At 47.8% G+C, this 23,152-nt stretch overlaps 1 protein-coding gene across 1 annotated transcript; it reads right to left on the reverse strand.

The window, feature by feature from the left end:
* Nucleotides 1-367: 367 nt before the first annotated feature.
* Nucleotides 368-19,608, reverse strand: cacnb1 (calcium channel, voltage-dependent, beta 1 subunit). The gene is made up of 13 exons (XM_084678971.1): nucleotides 19,400-19,608; nucleotides 14,009-14,128; nucleotides 12,513-12,635; nucleotides 12,090-12,226; nucleotides 11,818-11,885; nucleotides 10,100-10,260; nucleotides 7,762-7,842; nucleotides 7,605-7,663; nucleotides 7,385-7,494; nucleotides 4,844-4,995; nucleotides 4,580-4,675; nucleotides 4,293-4,478; nucleotides 368-2,579 (listed from the first exon to the last, which is right to left on the reverse strand). Exons 1-13 carry the CDS (start codon nucleotides 19,433-19,435, stop codon nucleotides 2,028-2,030), a joined length of 1,881 nt encoding a protein of 626 aa, XP_084535097.1. The 5' UTR covers nucleotides 19,436-19,608; the 3' UTR covers nucleotides 368-2,027.
* Nucleotides 19,609-23,152: the final 3,544 nt, after the last annotated feature.

The raw sequence follows: 23,152 nt of genomic DNA on the forward strand, positions 1-23,152 counted from the left end.
ATTTGGTCTCATTGCTTGTTATAACTGTCACCTGTACCTGATGATTAAATCTCTACATTTAAGCGTCTTCACCTTTTCCCTAAAATTGAAATTATTATTCATTTTTCTGGATGAACGGATGATGGAGCACATAGAAACGCCAGAAAAACGTCTAGTGTTCGAGAGTGTATTACTATGGTTTGAGAAGGCCAAGATTACTTCACAAACTGTTACTGTACTTTCAAGCCCAAAAATTATGCAGCACAATAACTTTATCTGGTATAAACCACATCCTTCCAACGAGGTCAGTTTTCTCTTGCCTCAGTGTTCTCAAGCACAAGAGAAGAGTAAGATGTTGAGCTCAATGTTCTTATCAAACGAGTGTCAATTTAATACTCAGAAGTGTTTTTATTCTGATTAAATTTTTAATTAAAATACGAATTTATCCACAGATTAAAAATGAAAGGCAGAAAAAGCAAAATGTAGCTACAATCAGGCACCAATGATACATGTTCTTTCATCTTTTTAACAATTGCGATAACGCAACAATAACATTATTTACTGATCATTATTTAATATTCATTTATTTAACTGAAGAAACGTGGTAGGCAGAAGGAGCCCACCAAAGACATTCATGGATTCTCCATTTAGATAACTAAGCAAAGACCTAGTATGCACCAGTCCCCTACCTCACTTCCTACTCCTCTCACTATCTTACAAGAACTGAAGATTTATCAAATGCAAATGTCCACAAGAAAAACAACGCAAAGGTCAGTCATAAATCAATAGAAGTACATGGCATTTGCTTTTCTGACACAATATAGCTGTTTGGGTGTAAGTTGGGAGTGATACGCTATGCAAAATAACTCTCCATCAGACTGCCCTAAAAAAAAGAAAAGAAAAAAAAGCACTTACAACACTAGCTGGTGCAAAGAAAACAAGATGAACATTGTGCAGTAGCGACAGGCCAGTTCCACTGCAGAGTAGCCAGCAGACAGATAGACACAGAAACATCATGAAACATCATGAAAACAGAGTGTTAACACATCCCACTACAATAAAAGTGGGAGTGGCTTGGCGAGACATTCCGGCACTTGTGATTGGAGTAAATCTGAGGGTGTGTAACTAAGGCAAGACAATTCATTCACTTACATACACGTCAACTACCACTGTAGTGCTGCTTATTAACTGTGAGTACAAGTGATTACTACAGGAGCATAACTATCACCCACGGCAACTCTCTAAAGACAGAAAACCAAGAAGATGGACGAACCAGACATGTACAGTACAGTTCTATTAGAATGCTATGACTGAAGCAGGTTAGGGAAGAAGTCCAGTATCTTTGGGGTGCTTTTGTATCGTTACCATTATTTAGTTAACAATCATTCAAACTGTTATCTGAATAAATAATCGGAATAAATGATGTTAAATTAACAGATTTAAGGTCTGAGTGATTTGAGGACAGAGACTCCAAGGCTCTGTGGCTGAACCCTGAAGTCGTGAAGCTCTGTGGAGACCCTGAAACTCTACGTGGGGACAGACCCTGTTTAAGACTGCAGAGGACAGACAATGACAGATGACACCTCTACCAGCCATCACATTCTACACTATAGGAGAGATTGAATCATACAGATCAGATCACAATCATAAATTCACAATCAATACAATAACTGTCCTCGTGCAGTCAGGAGGATTCCACATGACATTCATGCAGTACTAACAAAAGAAACAGAAAAGACCAAACTGCTTCTTTCAAAACAAAAATAAGTTGAATCACTAGAATAACTTCATGAGGATGGCATCTAGCAGTTAATGTATCTCTTTACAGTGTACTCTAGAATGAGAAAGTACCTTTAGTAGGGTTGTAAACAGATTAATTCATGAGTCTCTGATTGGCATGGCCCACAAACCCACCTTTCTGTTGTTGTTAACCTCAAACGTCAGCCCTCAACCCCCACCCTGCCCTTCTCTTCTGCCTTTCCTTCCTCCATACCCCCTCCCGCCCCCAGTCTGTCCATCAGCTTCCTAGCCTATGGTATAATGTGTGTTTAGCGGATATACACGTCCCTTCCCCAGTCTTCCTGGTTTTTGTTGTGGCCCATGTTGGCACTGGTGTCTCCGGAGTCCTGGCAGTGCCTTTCCCTCAGCTTGGCACGTCTATGCTGCTGCGGCTGGCTGGGCATCGGAGGGTGGTTAAGGTTCTCCTGATCCGGCTCTGCGCCTTCATCTTCCCAGGAGGCCTGGCGGCCGTGGTGCTGCGCCAGGTGGAGGCGGCTGCCCCCGCCCCCTCGGTAATGCTCTGACTCGTCGTACGGGTCGGTCTCAATGTCCATGCAGGAGTCTCCTGCCTCAGTATAAGCTGAGTCCCGGCTTCCCTGCGTCTCCGAGTCGAAGGTGTCCTGCCGTGCGAGGCCCCGCCCACCCCCCGCCCGCAACTGGCCGCGTGAGGAACGCAGGTACGTCTGCTGCTGCTGCTGTTGGTGCTGCTGCTGCTGCTGTTTTCCACTTACGTCGCTGTGGTAGTCATGGAGACTGCCGCTTCCGCCGCGCTCCGACAGAGGACCCTCGCGCTTCTGTTCTCCGTGTACCAGATACGGCCCCTGCAGTTAGCCGTGACCATGCCACACACAAACACAGGCAGGCCGAGCTGTGAGTTAGTCAACAGGGTTAGCATCGGACAGGCTTCATTCATTACAATGTGAGAAGGTAACGCAAGTTAAGCAGCTTTCATTTTGATCAGAAACAAGCAATTCATACACACAGTATCTATCATACATCCTATATTCCAGTTGAAGCACACTGCATTGAAAGCAATGGCCCATCGTGGTATTGTAATTACATTACACACATGCAGAGTTAACTCATTCATACATTTTCATGTATTTCACAACAAACACAAACGGTCACACACAAATGCAAATACAAGCTCACAAACACACACTCAAATTTACCTGTAAGAAAAACAACATGGCACTGCCACCTTCTGGCTGATAAATAATATTATATGTTGCCAAATAACTGTACTACTTGCCTTTTTCTAGGTTTCGTAGAACGGTTTATGCTTTTCAAATACCTTATTTGCTATTAATATCAAAATATATAACTTAGAAAGTATATTTAATAGATGTGAAGTGGATGTGTGGCTTCATGTCTACGTGATCGTTACAAGCAGAATAATTTTGTATCCATGTACTGTGACAAGCTTCAGTTTGAATGACAGTCAGCATGTGGCTGCGCTAACAAACTCATACGATCCACCTTCTGTGGTGTAGCTTATGCAGAGAGTATATATTGGATATAGGACACCAGTTAATCAAGCGCAAACACAATCACACACACAGGCCACACCTACAACTCCCGCTAGTCAGAAAACTAAAGATGAAGCCACACAACAACACTGCACACATTTGTAAAGAGGCCGAGATGACTTGCTCCTTTTCAGGGGCGGTGCCATGGCAACACGGAGGAGTGAAGCAAACTGGACTGTTTCCCAGATGATAAAAGACGAAGAAATGAAGGCCCGGGAGGCCTGGGGTTGGGTGGCCCGGGGGGCAGACAGAATCCATTTCCTTTCTCCACCACAGCAAACAGAGAGGATGGGGGGGGAGGGAGGGAGTGCAGCAGGAGCAGAGGTACCTCACTGAGTGATGGAAGGATTTTCAGCCCCAGCTCAGATCTTATCATAACCCATTTGTGATGCTAATCACATTCTAACTAAAACCTCTTTTCAGTGCAGTTAACTACTGTTTGTTTGATCCAGTGGCCAGCCCTTAAAAACTCACTGTGCTGTTTTCTATATTGGTATAAAATACTGTGTAATTTGCAAATAGGTTATGTTCTTAAGACCAAAAATCAGTCCTAAATGTATTTTATGTGTAGGTTTGATCAAACTGACAAGGCTTTAATAATTCGTTTTTTTTTTATTGTAACTACACTGCATAAAGCATGCTCAGTTTGTCTGCGCGTGTGGTTATGTGATCCAATATCATGGACCCAGACCACACTCTCCAGTTTAAGCACCATTCTCCCCGTTAGTGTGGTGTGTTTCTATATACAACATGTCAGAATGAGGAGAAAACTGGGTTTAAAAGTGTGTGTGTATTCCTCTCTTGATGGGGTTAGGAGAAGGGGAGAAAGAAGATATCTGGAGAGCAGGCAGGAGGTGGGGTTGGACGTAGGGGGGATGCCTGTTCCACCCCTTCCCCAGGGAGCCTTCAGAGAGCATGCTCCGCCACCTTCGCCTCATTGGCTACCGGACCCTCCAGGCCAGGCCACAGCTCCAGGTTGCGGCGCAGGGAGGTGAGCACCTGTACCTGCAGGTTGGAGACTGGCTCTGGGGAGGAGGCCAGGGCGGCTGTGGCCATGGTGCGGTTGAGCAGGGGATTCGGAGGGTTGCTGCTGGGTGGGTGTGTGGCCTTCCAGTAGGCCTCCAGATAGTCCGCTAGATGTTCACAGGCATCCTCCAGCTGGTTCTCATCCAGGATGATGTCAAACAGCTCCTGAACACAGAGGGCAGAATAGTCACGAGTTGGCAGGTTGCTGATGGAAACGAGAACAAACGGTCTTTTATCGTGAGGGAGATCCGATCGGAAGGACTCACAGGAGGGCACTGTGCCAGTTTGTCTGCTGCCACCATCTGCACATTCAGATGTTTGGCCTGGGACTTCCCCCTGGACTTGATGAGCCTCTGTAGAACCTAGACGGAAACAGACGCTGCTCTTCAGAAACAGACAGTTTGTTGGGGGCACTCAGATGGTATATGTGTGACCCAAAGGTAACATTTTTAGTCTGGTGCTCACAAACTGGCTCCATCATCCTGTGAAGACATTTGAGTCTATTTCAAAGTGTGCTAAACTTGGGGTACCTTAGGTGAAGCAATTTTGATGTAGACAATGATGGGGGCTAGGGAGGTCTTCGACAACTGGGAGGGGTGGTTGATGGTGTCTGCATCCAGGGCAACCAATTGTAGGGTACGGGCCAACTCAAAAATTCGCTCAATTTCACTTTGCACCTCCGCTGAAGAACCAAAACAAAGACGTACAGTAAGTGCGGTGGTAAAGGGACAGAGTGTCCCCACACGCATACAAGGGTAGAGATTCTGAAATGGAAATCTCATCTCCATCATCGACCACAACTATGTCCTGATAGTTGGATGAATGGAGATCGACGTTAGCCACTCGTCAAGCCCCTTTGCATACATTTGCCTAATTCGCCACACATTTAAATACTCTCACACAGAAGCATACACACACACACACCAAAAAAACTAAACAAAAAAAACATTATATTCATGCATTTTAGAAACTGCTGAAATGTTACCAAACATATGAATCAGAGAAACCCTTAGCCGATGTTCCATTTAACCACAGATAAATGGAACTGTGGAGCATTCTCATTCTAATGCCACTTTCCAGTGATTATGTTTGGGTGTATTAGAGCAAGTCAAACAAGGTTTCCGGCACCATTAAAAGTCAGGAAGTAAAGGGGCTCTCGAGAATGAGATGCCTGCTACACTTAAGATATCACAGGTACTTCAAACAATGAATTTGATGATGCATAACATTAGCAATTGTTGTTAGTGCTGTTATTAGTGCGGCAGGAAAAAGATAAACAGGTTTAGCCAGTGAAATGTTGAGTGTTTTAGCTTTTCTTGGTCCCTCAGTAACAGACTACCCGTTTCCCTCTGATGTGCTGCAGTGTGCTAAGGGGAGATGATTAAAAACTAGTCCTGGATGTCTCCAGAGCCTGGGCAAACTTTAACGGTTCATGAAGTGTGTTGCCACACCAGCCACCGGGAGAGATAAGATGAGGGGTGAGAGACAGGACTGCAGGCCGCTGCCTGGCTCCTTAGAATAAGGAGAAAGAAATTAAACCTGAAACCGCTTCAGGGATCCAAGGCGGCAGATGAATGATAAGTGATATGAACTTCACCTGAAATTCCCTTTACAATCTTCCATTTCTCACTGGACATTTCTCCTTCCTCCTGAGCACTTCCCTCCTATGCTCCCCGAAACGAGAGAATATTGAATCGGCGAGTTTGCTAATTACAAAGTGAACACAGGCTCTTCTTAGGTATAGAAATACAGTTACAGTAGGGACATTGGATTCTGGGTCACAGGGTGGGGGAGTGGGGGCAAGGGGGGGGGGGGAGCAATACAGCATGGGGGAAGGGGAAAGGTGTATCAGTTTCCTCAAGCGCTCATCCCTAACCATAGCTAGCTTCCACCCCTCCCCCGCTCAGGGCTCCCTCTCACATTTCCCTTGAAGCACAGACGGCAGATACCCCAACAGCTCGCAGGTCACGCCACGTTAACACAGTGGTGTTCTGGTCTCCTCTGTGCTCACCATTGTTTAACACATTTTTTATTAGAGGCAACAGGCTGTCGCACACAAGTGTGAGGAACCCAGAAACAGACAGGCAGACAGACAGGCAGGCAGACAGGCGGACAAGTGAAGTATGAGCGGATGATGAGAGTGGTGAGAGAAAGAGGAGTTTTCAGAGAGGGTTGTCACTGTTTTCCCGTAGGAAGGTGAGCATACGTACCCAGTACGTCTGAATCATGAGAGAGTGGGAGGAGAGCGTGGTGGAAGAGAGAGGGAAAGGAGGGATGGGTGGGTGGGTGGAGGGCAGGAGAGACAGGACGAAAAGAGAAAAGAGGCCAGATCAGACTCAGATAGTCAGGCAGAGCAGACAGAAACCGTAAACCCCTCATCCCTACAGCCTCTCAGACAGGAACTTCAAACCTAGATTTGCGAAGATTAAGCACAAAGCCCAGCTCCTCTCAGCTGAGCTCTGCATGTCTGGAGACCTCAGCTATGTCCTGCTCACTTAATGAGTGTTTCTTAGATTAGGATTAATCTAGGATAGATTATGATCCTGTGAAATTGAGTCAAAGGATCATTGGACAACTCACTGTATCGTAATAATGTTTTTGTTTGTTAACAAGTACAGAATTCAAGTAGATGTCCATCTTTAACCAGCAGGTATTTGTTTCTTGCAGTCATGTCATTGCTCACACTATCCTGAATGCAGAGCCATCTAGGTCACAATTCTGAGGAAATGATAAAACATCCAAATGCAAATCTCAATATATGAAAACATAGATAGTAAAGGTAAGAAAAACACAATATCCAAATGGATGAAAGACAACACTCAACAACAACAAATATTTTTTCACATGAAAATATAATGATAGGAATATAATCATGTACTTTCTAGGGGTTAACCCCATCTGCCTTTTCCCTAATGATGTTTCTTTCTGGCCTTACTCCCACTATGGCAATCTAATTAAAGCTTCCTAGCCAAACAAACCGGCCCGATTTGTTCTGGTTCCTCGTAGGAAGGGGGATGCCAGGGGGCCCAGGGGCCAGGGTGTGTTTGTCAGGACAGATGTTTCTGTCTTACCCAGGCTGGAGCGTGTACTGGAGCGCTCGATGATCGTGTGCTTGCTGGGGTTGTTGAGGACAGAACGCTTGGCCAGGGAGATATCTGCTGTGACCCGTGTGATGGAGATCCTGCAAAACAACCACCAACATCCAATCACTGTCGATTTTCGGATGACATGTTATTAATATCACGTGCTACAACACAATTTTATAGATATTGTATCTGGCCCAAAACGAACCTTCCCTCAAACTTGTGTTTGAGAAAATCAAAGAGAGCCTTTTGCATCATGTCCGTCACCTGGAGATACGAGAGAAAGATAAACACGATAAGGATACTGAATCCAGGGATATTAAAAGGGGGGAAATGAACAAGCCAGTGGATGGAGATGATCCTACCTCATAGCCCTTGAGTGAAGGGCCCACGAGAATGATGGGTCTCATGGATGGAACCACATCATAGGGAGGGACGTGCTCCATCTGAACCAGGAGCAGAGCACAGAGAGTGGGGTGAGGTACTGAGCAGCATATCAGGCACCCAAACAGCACAGATATCTGCATACCATTCAATGTAAACACCATAATGTCCTCCCTCTTTCAAGATTGATTTCACTCTATGATACTGTACATATTATGCATTTCAGAGAGTCCATTTATTTTGTAGAGAAAATACGTGTCGAGAACCCAGACATTCATTTACAATTTAAAACAGTAATTTCACATTTCTCAGACGGCCTTTCGTAAAAACAAATGATTCAATCCATAATTAAGAAACCCAGTGTGGCAGAGTGAGTTATGGACCAGGACAGGAACATTATTTATGCTAAAAGCCTCTCTTTTATGGACTCGATACTGCAAATCTACCCCATACTCCTGCATACAAACATCTGAATAAATGATGCGTTCGCATGTCTTTGTCTCTAAAATGGAGGAAACACACATATCTAGTGTGCTGCTGCCAAACAGTCCTATGCAGAGCACCCACACACAGTCAATACATCTAACGTTTATGCACATGGATGCATAGACCGCAGACATGATTCATAAAGATGACGAATCCATAAACTCTCCATAAGAGGAAGTGACAAGAGGAACAGTCACATGTCCTATGGACTGACAGCAAGAGAACATGCTGCTATTTCAGATCTGTATTCCTGGAGCGCGCACTCCTCTGCCTGCAACTCTGCTCTTCAGAACACTCAGAGGGCTGGAGAGCTCCTCTCCACTAAGGTACATTACATTACATAAAGTCAGGCCAGGCCAGGGAGTCTCATTTCACTTCATTTGTATTCACAACATCTAAAAATACATACTTTTAAACTTTCCAATGGGTCCTTATATCTGAGGGTTGAGTAACGGAACAGCTATAACTCACTGTGATCTTGAATAACATTAGCACAATGTACTTGCTGATGTTTGGGACCAAAAAATGCCCCTTTTTACATTCTCTTCCCACAGGACCAGAACTGCTGACAGACGGTGAGAGGAGTCGAGCGAGAGCCACAGCCACTTAAACAGGCCGCCACAAATGGAAACTAAAACACATCAGGGTTAATTAGCGTTAGCCACGATTCTCTGTTTGTGTGACGGGTCATGTGACACACCTGCACCTGCTCCCTGGCAGGCTGTTTCACCCTGTCGGCACCAGAGAGCGATGAGACACATCTGATCACCGCTGGGGATCAGATGGCTGAGAGGTTAGGGAGTTGGACTATTAATCAGAAGGTTGTGGTTCGATTCCCAGGCCGTGCCAAAAGATGTTGTGTCCATGGGCAAGGCACTTCACCCTACTTGCCTCGGGGGGAATGTCCCTGTACTTACTGTAAGTCGCTCTGGATAAGAGTGTCTGCAAAATGACTACATTTAAACGAGACAGGTTTTCATCTTGATGTTGGTGAGGGATATTATTTATTTGACATTTCGTCTCTTCTCGGTATGCAGTGTGCCGTCTGTAGACGCTGTCTAAGACTGTTTCCTTTCGGAACTGACTGCGATACTTCACGATGCAAAGAAAAGTGTTGGAAAGACATTTACATCCTTACATTCGACTCATAAACATCAGCTGATATGAGAAATCCATGTCAGAACAAGCAAAAGGAGCAGGATACAGAAGGAAAGGTTCAAAGTTAGTCTCGTTAGAGGAAAACAAACTCACCGACTTCTGTTTCTGTTTGGCTGGGCCACCTAAAGTATCATTCGGCAGACAAACCCAAACGACAGAAGAAGAAAAGAAGAAGAGACAAAGGCACAAAACATAGAGCACGTGTTGTTATTGACAAGTTAGCATTAGAGGGGGACATCGGGAGAGGAGCTGTTCAATGATCAAGGAGAGACAGATAGAGATCTGCTCTCTCTGCTTTATCTGCGCCGCACGTTGTCATGAAAACATATTCTGAAATATTACTGCAGTGCTGTACAGCAGTTTTTGAGAATATAACTCAGCCCCTCTCCCAGACACAAAAAACACCCACGCAAACGTTTCCCAGCGTTACCGTAGCAACCGGAGACGGAGGGGACCAATCAGGATTAGAGTCAGGGGCTGGCGGCGGGAACATTAGGTAAATTGTAGGCAGTTAGTGAGAGAGGGCAAGGGGGTGGGTGGGGGGCCGGCAGGCAGAGACAGGGGTTACACATCAGACTGGACCACAGGTGGCTGTTGTGGAGGATCGGTGGAGGAAGGCAGGAGGAGAGGGGGGGGGGGGGGGAGAGAGCGGTGCTGCGGTCCCCCTGGTGTTACCTTCTTAAAAAAGGGCAGGCGGTGGGCGTTGGCCTGCGGGGATGTGACGCTGCCTGCATTGCCCTTGGAGGAGCGAGGGTCACCCTGGGGCTCAGGGGGTTCCTCGATATCCAGGTCCAGGGGATCAAGGTCATAGTTCATAGTGGACATGTCCACATGAGCTAGGGGGAGGGGCAGGGGCAAGTGCAAAGGGAGATGACAAAGAGGAGAGAGAGAAAGACAGACAGAGAGAGAAAGAGAGAGAGGGAGGGAGAGAGGGAGGGAGGAAGAAACAAACAAACAAACAAACAGGAGGAAATAAACCAAAATAAGCAAGAGAGGAAAAGGAGAAAAGGAAGGCATGATAAGGAAGGCATCGAACGACAGACATGGAAGGAATCACGAGAGAAGAGAAGGCAGAGACGGCACAGAGCCGTCTTTCTGAGATCTGAATGGAGTGACAAGAGAAAGAGATCAAAGGAGAAGCAACAGCAGTAAAAGTGGATCAGTGATTAAACAAAGAGTACCATGAAGCAAGAGGAGGAGGGTGCTTGCAGGGCTGATTTGATATGGTGGTGCGAGATAGCGAAAGAGTGATGGATAGATAAGTAAAGAGACAAATAGAAAGAGAGAGAGAGACAGAGAGAGAGAAAAAGAAAGAGAGAGAGACAGACACAGACAGAGAGAGAGGAGAGAGAGAGAGAGAGAGAGAGAGAGAGAGAGAGAGAGAGAGAGAGAGAGAGAGAGAGAGAGAGAGAGAGAGAAAGAAAGAAAGAAAGAGAGAGAAAAAGAAAGAGAGAGAGAGAGAAAGAGAGAGAGAGAGAAAAAGAGGGAGAGAGAAAGAGCGATGGTCGACGGTGGCCTTCAGGAGAGAGGAGATAGGGGTTGTGTGGTGAAGGTGGCCCTGCAGGATGTGCTACTGGAGTTGGTGGTGATGCTGGTGGAGAAGGGAGAGGATCTGTGTTGGGGGCAGGGGGCAGGTGTCAGGATAGAACAGCCAGGCTGGGCTGTGGTGCCAAACACGGTGGATAGGCAGGCTGGGCTGTGGTTCTGCAATGCACCTTTATGAGGCGAATAGGTCATCAGCTGAAATGAAGTGTCTTCTTGAAATCTACAGTGTGATTCTCCCCCCCACCCCCCATTTTCAATGTTATTCAGCAGATGCCTTTCTCTAAATCTTGCTCTGATCTTCTTCAATTACGCTGGCAGAGTCTTATCTAAGAATATTCACACATTTTCTGAGGTCATAATGATAATGATCAACAGTGCTTTTCTAGCCAGGCTAAGCTGTCATCATTAATGAGAGGAGTTAATTTACAGCTCTATTTCGATCCTGTGCTGTTTACCAATGACAGACCTGAATCAGCCTCTCCCTCCCTCCCTCCCTCCCTCCCTCCCTCCCTCCCTCCCTCCCTCCCTCCCTCCCTCCCTCCCTCCCTCCCTCCCTCCCTCCCTCCCTCCCTCCCTCCCTCCCTCCCTCCCTCCCTCCCTCCCTCCCTCCCTCCCTCCCTCCCTCCCTCCCTCCCTCCCTCCCTCCCTCCCTCCCTCCCTCCCTCCCTCCCTCCCTCCCTCCCTCCCCACCCAGTGAGACATACTGGGGCCACACTCAAACCAGAGATGGGCTGCTGATGATTCACCATCACGGTTGCCTAACGATCCAATTAAAATCGACATCTAAATATCAACGCCACCCTGTCTACTGTCTCGACCTTTCACAAGGCCGTTGCCGTGACTCTCACCTGTGCCAGGAGGGGTGGGCCTACGGGTTCCCGTGGCAACATCAAGGCTGGAGCTCCCACCAGATTTACTGTGGGAGGAAACACAACAGTGACACGGACAAGAGTGACGACTCGGATTAAAAAGAGGAGGTTCCCGGGATTCGAATCGTCACGGCGACGCAAGGGGATGACGTGGGAGAATCAGGGAAGGGAGGGAGTGAGGGGTTGATTGCACATGCAGGACTCTGATACTGGTGTGTGTGAGGGTCTGGAGTGTGTGTGTGTGTGTGCACCTGGAGCTCAGGCGGTTCTGTCTCATCCTCTGCTCCTGCAGGAGCCGAGTGTTCTCCAGCTTGACAGGGCTGGGGATGAAGCCCACCTCACAGCCCTCCTTCACCAGCCGGCCGATCCACCAGTCATTGTTGTACTTCTGCACAGCACAGACATCCAAATGTCAACGAGGAACACAGCCCCCTTTTCCTACTTGCAGAGCCTGATATCGCCCAGGCAACCGACGCCATCTTATCTTGCCGATTGACATGTTACTTCACACATAAACAGAACAAAAGGCGGAGCTGGATATGTGTAAACACACAGATGGCATTTCACTTTCTCACTACCTAGCAGTCATCAAATCTTTAAAAAAAACGCAACTAAAAAGACATAGAAAACGAAGGCAGACGAACAACACATCAATAAGACCATTGTTGTTTGACCTCTTTGATGTGCAAGAAGTCTTTGGCTTCAAAGGAAATGGCCATGCCCTGCACGGGCACGTCATCGTTGGGGCCGGAGTTGTAGCCCACATTTGTCCGCACTGCAAACGCCACTGGTTTGGTCTGGGAAGGACGTAGACATTCACTGATTATTCAGAACAATGACATTAGGTTCTCTGTAAAGTATGAACTTTGATGGCAGTTATCATCATCCATAGACGTTGTGATATCCTAAATCAGGGGGAACAGACAGTGAGGGGGGAGTATAGATTGTCTGGAGGGTGGGTAGAGGTCCTGGGGGAGTATAGAGGATGTAGGGTGGGTAGAGGTCCTGGGGGAGTATAGAGGATGTAGGGTGGGTAGAGGTCCTGGGGGAGTATAGAGGATGTAGGGTGGGTAGAGGTCCTGGGGGAGTATAGAGGATGTAGGGTGGGTAGAGGTCCTGGGGGAGTATAGATTGTCTGGAGGGTGGGTAGAGGTCCTGGGGGAGTATAGAGGATGTAGGGTGGGTAGAGGTCCTGGGGGAGTATAGAGGATGTAGGGTGGGTAGAGGTCCTGGGGGAATATAGAGGATGTAGGGTGGGTAGAGGTCCTGGGGGAGTATAGAGGATGTAGGGTGGGTAGAGGTCCTGGGGGAGTATAGAGGATGTAGGGTGGGTAGAGGTCCTGGGGGAATATAGAGGATGTAGGGTGGGTAGAGGTCCTGGGGGAGTATAGAGGATGTAGGGTGGGTAGAGGTCCTGGGGGAGTATAGAGGATGTAGGGTGGGTAGAGGTCCTGGGGGAGTATAGAGGATGTAGGGTGGGTAGAGGTCCTGGGGGAATATAGAGGATGTAGGGTGGGTAGAGGTCCTGGGGGAGTATAGAGGATGTAGGGTGGGTAGAGGTCCTGGGGGAGTATAGAGGATGTAGGGTGGGTAGAGTTCCTGGGGGAGTATAGAGGATGTAGGGTGGGTAGAGGTCCTGGGGGAGTATAGAGGATGTAGGGTGGGTAGAGTTCCTGGGGGAGTATAGAGGATGTAGGGTGGGTAGAGGTCCTGGGGGAGTATAGAGGATGTAGGGTGGGTAGAGGTCATGGGGGAGTATAGAGGATGTAGGGTGGGTAGAGGTCCTGGGGGAGTATAGAGGATGTAGGGTGGGTACAGGTCCTGGGGGAGTATAGAGGATGTAGGGTGGGTAGAGGTCCTGGGGGAGTATAGAGGATGTAGGGTGGGTAGAGGTCCTGGGGGAGTATAGAGGATGTAGGGTGGGTAGAGGTCCTGGGGGAGTATAGAGGATGTAGGGTGGGTAGAGTTCCTGGGGGAGTATAGAGGATGTAGGGTGGGTAGAGGTCCTGGGGGAGTATAGAGGATGTAGGGTGGGTAGAGGTCATGGGGGAGTATAGAGGATGTAGGGTGGGTAGAGGTCCTGGGGGAGTATAGAGGATGTAGGGTGGGTAGAGGTCCTGGGGGAGTATAGAGGATGTAGGGTGGGGAGTACAAGATGGCGACCTCTGACCTTGGCTTTCTCGAGTGTGGCGAGGGCCTGTCTGTCAGCTTCCTTCCTCAGCGCTTCAGGATCCTCTTCCAGAGACACGTCTGAGTCTGATGGCCGGCTAGTGTAGGAGTCAGCAGAGCCCTGGGACAGACACACACACACACACACATATGGCGTGTTAGAGAAGGCTGGTTGTGTGTGTGTGTGTGTGTGTGTAGCATGACTACATGTCCTTAAATAAAGCGCTGGGTCACTGTGGAGCAGTATAGACAGGAACAGCAGCTTCGTGCTGGAAGCACAGAGTTTGGCCTCGTATTGTTTCCCACTCTGACCTGCCCCCACAGCACACCAGCACCCAGAGACAAGGTGGGAAGAATCAACGAGAGCTTGGTCAAGGTGTGTGTTTTTGGTATAAGACTTGAGCCTAACGTGGTAAGCTGTTTCGTCCCCTCCTGGGCCTCAATCTAACTCTGGCTGCGTTGACGCTCTCTTTGTGACGTTACCTCGTAGACTCTCTTTAAACCTGCTTTCCTAGATATATCTTAACGAAAGCTGTGTCATTATTGGCATAGATGTCAAGAGACAAATGAAAGACGCTGAACATGCTTGCTGCTCTTATTTCTTCTTCAGTGTCCAACCTAGACAAGAGGAGTCTGCCTGGCAGCTAGCCTGCAAGCTGACTCATCAAATACACACAATGTCAGCCTGATGTTTTTTAGGTGTGAATTGGATGCGTAATGACCGCACATATGCAAAGCACACATGAGAAAAGCCAATGTTTTAAGAACCCAGTGTTAACAGAAGCTCGAGAGTGGGAGGGTAAACTGAAAGGGAATATATAACTGAAGTACTGGTATATTGTATAAGAAAGGGTTTGAGTTGGTTTAGGTGGAGTTCTGTTGGCATCTGTGAATTCCTCTATGACATGAATGTTGTACGAATAAAATGCGGATGCGTTTGAAGAAACGTACATGTTTGAAAAGACCGTAAAGTGGGTTCATGCTATTTGGTTTCCACAGCTCAACCAAGCACTCATGGCCTGTCAACCTGACACTCTTTGGCTGACCCTAATCCGCCCATACCACACAATAAAAACTCTGTCCTGAAGTGCTTGAGAGTTCTCTTTATATAACTATCCCATTTGTTCTGGTCTCTGGTTTTGCAGGTGTCAGACTGACTGCCTTCCACTCGTGGGAGGTGCAGACCAGAATGCGGACAGTTGAATGTGCCAGGCAGAAGACGTGAGTCATTAGGAGTGGGGTTTTAAAATAGAGGCGTGAGGATGATACACACCATATGTAATGACGTTAAACAATTCCCCCGTTGAACAGTAGAAAGCGAAAGCACACAAGCAAACGCGCACACGCCCATAGCCAAATGTTTATATTCACCTACCCAGAGACTCTGTGTCCCTAGTGCCCTAGTGTCTGATCCACTCCTCTGATGAGAAAACATCTAGCAGCAGATAGTGATAACGCTAACCTGTGTTAACAGCAGCAAACCACAGTCTAGATGGCAGGAGTCTATTAGAGAACGCCCTCCCACCTTGCCTTGTCATTCTCCAAGGAAAACATGTATCACAGGTGACAGGTCAAAGAGACGTAGCTTCAGCCATCAGACGGAATGGGGACCAGAGAGGACTTGAACGGCTAAATGTACATCAGGGCAGCTTGCCACTGACAGAGAGAAACACTGTACGTGTGAGAACATGTCAGATAGTATGTTGTCAATGAGGGCTAGGCATTTCAATGATAAGTAGGCCACATAGAATTGTGGTTTGAATTAATAACAAACACTGTTGTGTTGATACAAGCGCAGCCACCTGTTGCAGGGAAGTGCTCCTGTGGCTTAGCAACAGCAAGCCCGAGGAGCACACGCCCCGTAACCAAGGCAACCGACAGACAATCGTTGGGGCTGACCCCCCTACTTCCTGTTTCATTTGACACATTCATCCCGACCATGCTGTATCTCCCCAAAGCAGGTGTGATGAGGATGAATGCTGCTGCTTTAAAAGCTGGTAGAAGCTGCTGTTGACACTTACCGGCTCTGAGTCATCTAACCCATAGAGATGCATCCCAACATGGGGGGGCAATTATTGAACGGTTAATCAACCTGGATGAAAATCCCACCCGAGTCGATCTGAGAGAGAATACGCCTACTGCCACCAAACTGAGCCTCGACTCGAAGCTACTCCCGTCTATTAACAGGTCTGTGATGCAGAAAAATCGCCAGAGAGAGAGAGAAAGAGAGCGAGAGAGAAAGAGAGCGAGAGAGAGAGAGAGCGAGAGAGAGAGAGAGAGAGAGAGAGAGAGAGAGAGAGAGAGAGGGGGAGAGAGAGAGGGGGAGGACGAGCAGTGGAGCCTTTGTGTGCGTGTGTGACAGTGAGTCACTCACAGTCTGGTCACATCATACAACACTACCGCGGGGGAAAGACAGCGGGGGGCGGGGGGGGGGGGGAGAAAGAGAGAAAGTGTAAAAATGATAAGCAGATTCAAAAACAACACACACACGCACACACACCTGCAATGACAGAATGGGGGTCAATCACCAACTGATCTTTACCAAAGAGATTCTGGGTGGATGGGGCTTGGACACACAAGTGAAACAGAAGGGGAGGTGAAGACACTGATTCGCTGATGGGAGAGAGATGATCTATCTTAAACGTGTCTTGTCTCCTTGTAACCCCGGTTCTTCACGTCTTCTTCTCTGTTTCTCTCCTTATAATACACTCCCTTCCACCCCTTTCTATCACTTTGCTCACTATCGTTGGCTGTCGATTGGGTTGTGTCTCTCATTTAGTTGCTTGCTTCACTTCACACACAGCTCCTGTTCAAAATAGCTACCAACCACCTGATTCTGAAGCTGCCATTCTATTGGTCAAGTCAGGTTGGAGACCTTAGCAGTGTCATAGTAACCAGTCCAGCTGCTAAAAGAGAATGAGAAAGGGAGAGGGAGAGAGAGAGGAAGAGAGAATGATGAGAGACATCAGCAGAATAGATGCCGTCTCTCCAGTCCAGAGGACGAATACTGTTACAGTGGAATGGCTTGCTGTGTTCAGACACAAATGAGTCTGAACACGCATTGAACAGTAGATCATTTAAATACATATTATATAACCACAGAATCTCCCTTAATCCTCTCTGTGTGTTTTACCCTGGGTGCTGGGCCACACCTTAATCAATCAAATCTGTTGTTAGTGACTGAAAAAATCAATAACAAAACTGGGATCGAAACAGACTCCGACGTTAAACGCAAGAGGCATATCTAGTAAAAGAAGAAAGTAATCTTCTACAACCCAGGCAGACCAAAAAAAAGGAAGGTTGAGGAGTAATTTGGAAACCAAGCAGTCATGAGAAGGCATCATATACAGGTCAGTTACTGCTCCATCTGTAAAGTGGCTGCCACTGTGATGAATCCACACCTGCTCAGCTTTGATAGAGAACAAATTGGAAAAACCGAGTGTTGGAGGAGAAGAAGAGAGTAGAAAAACCAAGAGTGAAAGAGAAAGAGGGGGGTGAGAGAGAGGGGGGGAGGGTGAAACACAGAGATGTGGGGGAAGGGTGACGGACAGAGAAAGATGGGGATGGGAACACAAGTGCTTTGAATAATCAGGGTTGAATAGAGTTGACCTGTGGGTGGATGCTAGGTGGACTCAGGCGGCTCTTCTGCTGCAACAGAGCCCAGTTCTATGCAAGTACTTCATGGAGAGAGGATCGAAACCACAGAGCAACGGCATTGGGTCTGGCTCTGGGAAGAGCTCTGCAATGAAGACTGCTGCTAACTGGTCGGTGTGTGGGTAAAGATGTCCTTTTCACAGGAAGTGTGTGGGTGCATTTACAGTAGGAACACACAACTGTAGTACACAGTGGCCAAACTCTCCTTTTTTTCTCCTTTTATTCTCTTGTTTTTCTTCCTCCCTCTCATTTCTGGTCATCCGTTCAAGTACAAGAGGATGGAAGGAGGATAGAGTGTATGGAAAAAACAGTCAAGGACCGTCATTATCAAACCCCTTCCCTGAAGAAACAATAAACCACAGACACAACAACAACCACCTAACGACTTCTACAGAAAGAATTTTAGCCCTAGTTTAATTGGTGAAAATGGCTTCTCCACTACTGCTATCTTCTCTGTGGCGCGGCTTGGAGTCGGTTCAGAAGGTGACGGAGCAAAGCGAGTGTGTGGGTGTAGAAGTCGTACTGACGGGTGACAGAGTGACACTTTTTACGAGTGCTGCCACGTTTCTGATATAGTTCAGGTGGGCCTGACCAGCTGGTGTGGCTGTAGAATAGAGCGAGTGCTGGGGCATTCATGTAAGCCAGTTTACGTGGCTACAATCTCTTGGTGATCTCACCTGACCACCAGCACCATGGAATTGTTATATTTTTGGGGACTTGAAAGGGTTTCAGAATGAATATTGTCCATCAACAGAGAAACATCAAGTCTGACACCAGAGAACCAGACGGACATAACCAACCTGGACCCAATCTGTGCTCCACATCATATTCAGATTCTACAATAGATCCCCAGGACAGTGGATGTTACAGTAGAACAGTAAAAACCAATCACTGATTTTAAATCTAGATCTGATCTTTAAATCTAGCTGATTTTACAGCAATCTAGCAAAAAAACATAAAGGCTATTTCTAGAGACATATTACTCTCTGGACAGAAGTGCCATTAGTAGCTACAGTAAATGACCCTGTGCCCTTTCTTTGCAGTGGTACTGCCATGGCAACCAGCTAGACTAACATTGTTTCATGACGAACACTATCTTTCTCATAGTGCGGGAAGCTAACTAGCAAGCCTCAGCTTTGAGGATCCCTTGCCATAAATACATAGATTCCTATCAAGCTGGGAATGAGCCCTTATGTAGTCATAAGACCCAGTAAACAGTTTGATCATTATCATTCCCAGACACAGGCACAGATCGATGATCACAAACAGCCAGTTGAATTCAACACAGAGGTATATTCTGACGAGCGCTGTGACCAGTGGCCTAGGATGAGATGCTGGATAGTTTCAGCAGGACCAGGGGGGAAATCAGACCCGTGCACTGACCATAAAGCTTTGACAGTAAGAGGCAGAGGGGCTGAGAGCAGGAGAGGCAACCAGAGGGACTGGAAGTCTAATTAAAAACCCAGCGCCTTCACAGCAGCTGTGGCTCAGCCCAAAATGGAACCTCTCACCGCAGACGGGAGAAGAAGATCAAAGAGCGTGAAAAGAGCAGGAGAGAGACAACAGGAGATGGGCCACACTTTTTGACACCGTCCAATTATAAACTCTTGATACACTCTGTAACACACGTACACCTAACTCTCTAGCCCTGAACTCTAGTAAAAGTCCAGCTTTTGGGAAACTGACAACAACTGACAGAACTATTAAAAGATATTAGGTTTATCCAGAACCTTCTTACCATAAGGGGCCTCTGAATCCTCTCGGTAGTCTCCATAGCTTGTTTGCCACGCTCACCACACCTCGGCAAACCAGACAGGCAAAGCCACAGCCCACACAATCCGTGTGTGAAAAAGTCAGTGACGGCGAAGCGTGTGTAAGTGTGCGACAAGAAGAAAAGTGTGCGTGTGTGTGTGTGTGTTTTTCAGAAAGAGAGAGAGAGACCTGTATGTGTGAATAGGAGAGTGCTCCCCTAACACCCAGCCCCTCCACACACACCCCCCCCCCCCACCACCCCAAAGAACCTGAAACTTGTGTAGAGGAAGGGAGACCAGGCGGGGGAGCTGGGACTGGTCGTGGGGTCGGGTTGCAGGACTTGTGCTACATTTGCAAACTGGGGAATTATATTTAGCCCTGGCAGACCAGTAACAGGGTCCTGAACGCAGAGAGCCCCAGAAGGAGGCTTGGTATGCAGCCGTCAGCCATTCGATGCCCCCACTGACGTGGGAGAGGGGCAGGGGCAGTGCCTAGGGAAACCCCCCCCCCCTCCTCACCTCTCTTTCTCTCTAAGCCCTGTCTCATTCCTCCCGGAACTGGGTATCAGAGTGGGGGGCGATAAGGGAATGAGGGGATGACGTAACAACAGCAAGACAAGGACATCCTGCACAATGACGTGTGAACATACACTTGAAGACACTCAACATCCTGGAAGTACATTTTCCAGACAGGAAAGAGGCCTCGAAATTGACTGTCACTGGGTTACATTTCAAGACAAATGTAGTGACTCCATACAGACAGATCCTTTAGTTTTTGTGAACTTATTCTCAACAACCAATAAGGTATCTTCTATTGTCATAGATTGATCAGCCATACCTACAGCACAAGCTTGCTTCAAGCCTCGGATGTGTAGTAACTTGGCTGAGGAAGAGTTCATAATCAAAAATTTTGGGTGTAGATTTTCCTCCATGAAAATACAGTAGATGAGTGTGCTGGAGGAATACATCTTATTGAATCATGGATTGTGTCCTACCCGCCATAGAAAAGAGTTGGGGGAGTGTCTCTCAATTTCACCACTAGAGGGAAACCTCTGATAGAAGCCTGCTACCCAGTGCTGACTGACTGACAGACCAGTGATGGACAGGCTGCCAGACTTCTATTGGGAACAGATTGCCACAATGTGAGAGAGACAGAGAGAGAGAGAGAGAGAGAGAGAGAGAGAGAGAGAGAGAAAAGAAGAGAGAGAGAGAGAGAGAAAGAGAGAGAGAGAGAGAGAGAGAGAGAGAGAGAGAGAGAGAGAGAGAGAGAGAGAGAGAGAGAAAAGAGAGAGAGAGAGAGAGAGAGAGAGAGAGAGAGAGAGAGAGAGAGAGAGAGAGAGAGAGAGAGAGAGAGAGAGAGAGAGAGAGAGAGAAGGAGAGAGACTTTCAGGAGCCAGACAACCAGGCCGCTGCTGCCCCCACGCAGACAGACACACGCCTGCAGAGACAGACTGATGGACAGACCCGGCACATCGCACTGCAGGAGGACAGTGTGATTCTTCTCTTCACCATGTCAAAGGGAAATCATTACGGTGAAAAGGGGGATGGAGAATGAGTCACCGCCACTGAAAGAGCAGCAAGTGTACGTTGCATTCTTGTCTGTGGAATGGGAGTAATCTGAAGGCGTATGCGACACACGAGGATTCCTTGTAATTTGTTATGTCGGAAGCTACGCCGGGCTGTTTCCTTTTGTATGAACAACCCCCTTCCCTTCTGTTGACTGACATGACGACAGCACCTTGACAACACCAAGACCCAGAGCTCCAGGGTGAACTCCCAGGCATGACAGCATGACTATCGACCCTCACTGACTGCGTCACTGGGCACCTCATCTCAAGTCGAACAAGCAGTTTACGGTGGAATTGAGAGCCAAACCTAGTTGGATGGATCTGTTCTTTGTGTTTTTCCTCTTGGGAGGGTGACATTGTCGGGCCCTGTAACGTGTTTTTTTTCGTAAGATCACTAATAAACCTAAATATATATCATGAAACCTAATGTGAAGAAGTGTAAATGTGCTGCTGCCGGTCTCAGTCTGTGTAACTAAGGTACACTAGAAGGCCTTGTGTAGGTGCACTGAAGCATACCCACACCCACTGACCACACACACACACACACACCCACACACACACACACACACACTCTAATCCATCTAAACATCCCTTCCTCCTCCCCATCCTACTGCACACAGAGTGAGATTCGGTGGCCCCGTTGCCGTGGAAACCAGGCCAGTGTACGCGCTCCACTGTTGGCAGACTGTGCCTTTTCCATGTTTGTGTGTGTATGTGCTAGCGTAGGAGTGTGTGTCAGAGAGAGAGAAAAGGCAAATCTATAGGAAAACACAGTATATACATACAGATATACTGTCTCCCAAAATGATGCTTTTATTAAGTTTTGGAGTTTTGATTTTGACCATCTCTATGATCTTTACATGAATGATGTTTCAACATGCCTGGTTCAAAGCAAAGTGAGAAAGTGAAGCCCAGGTTTGGAGGGTGTTGTTGGCGTGTGCGTGTGTGTTCCCTGGACGATGGAGTTAACCTTTAGAGTCCACAGGTGGCCTCCACGTCCTGTGCTTACCAGCGGGAGAGAGGAGTTTTTCATCGCGACACCCATATGGCCGGGGGTAAATGTCATCCAGCAGTGACAAACTATTTCCTCTCATAAATGAAGAGGTCGGACACTGGGTCGCCTTGACAAATGTCACGCCCAGACGAGGATCTGCCTTTTTTCCAGGAGATCCACCTGTGCCACCGTGACCCATCCACCCCCACCCCACCCCACCCCATCCCCCTGCCCCATCACACTGACAGACCGCCCCCCTCCCCCGCCCCCCAGGCTAACAGAAAGGAAGCTCCTCTCTGTTGGAGCCGAGGGTGTTCCCACTGTCCTCAGAAACACGGAGGCAGCTGCTCTTCTACTGTGACAGGCCTGCACATGGGGCTCACAGTGCTGATCAATACTCCACTGGAGAACCGGGAGGACACTGAGGGGGCTGGAAGCAGGGCGAGGGCAGGATCATTAGAGTCCTCAGAGACCATGCTCCAACACTGCCTGTCAACCCGCCCTCCAGACCCCCATTGTCGGGCTCCTCGTATACCTACTAAGGGGTTCTGAAAGCCGGGGGGGGAGGAGGGGGAGGGGGCGGCTTACCTGGCGGACGAAGCTGTTTGAGGTGGTGTCAGAGGAGGTGCTTCCATCGGAGCGTTTGAATCGACCCTTTCGCTTGGGATACTTTACCTGGAAAGAAGAGACAATGGATTTTCTTTTGGTGATATGAATAGATATAATATGCTAATCGTTACCTGAAGACCACGTCTATCACATAAGACATTTTGCGACAGTACTGTGGAATGCTACAACCCGGCGGGATCACAAGTGTGTTCTGGGTCTATTGCATGTAAAGCCTCTATAACTGGTCATTATTCATGCCCTGGTGTACGTTGGGACCCAGTAATCTGATCCCTGGTAAACGGCCTATCCGGCTTGGGCAGAGCCTCCATTGCATTAGGGCCCACACTGGCATCATCACCATGGTGACACAGTGCTGGCTAATTGCATTTGGAAGCAATCAGGACGGATGCCTGATGGATTCAACTGGCTGTGGCCCTCCTGTGTGCACACACAGAGGAACACACAGTTCCAGTACATAACAACAAAGACATTCACACACAGACACACTTATACAAACACACACACCATGCACACACAACCACCACAGGGGGAGCAACCAGCCCACATAC

The sequence above is a fragment of the Hypomesus nipponensis genome, chromosome 17, assembly GCF_054491055.1.
Source record: "Hypomesus nipponensis isolate SF chromosome 17, ASM5449105v1, whole genome shotgun sequence".
In the NCBI taxonomy this organism is placed as follows: Eukaryota; Metazoa; Chordata; class Actinopteri; order Osmeriformes; family Osmeridae; genus Hypomesus; species Hypomesus nipponensis.

Coding starts and splice junctions, on each gene's coding strand:
- cacnb1 (XM_084678971.1), bottom strand. CDS start 19,435: ATGGAGACTACCGAGAGGATTCAGAGGCCCCTTATG. Junction 12,227..12,512: donor ACTTCTTGCACATCAAAGAG/GTCAAACAACAA, acceptor TGTGCTGTGCAG/AAGTACAACAATGACTGGTG. Junction 7,843..10,099: donor GCCTGCCCTTTTTTAAGAAG/GTAACACCAGGG, acceptor CTCCTGGTTCAG/ATGGAGCACGTCCCTCCCTA.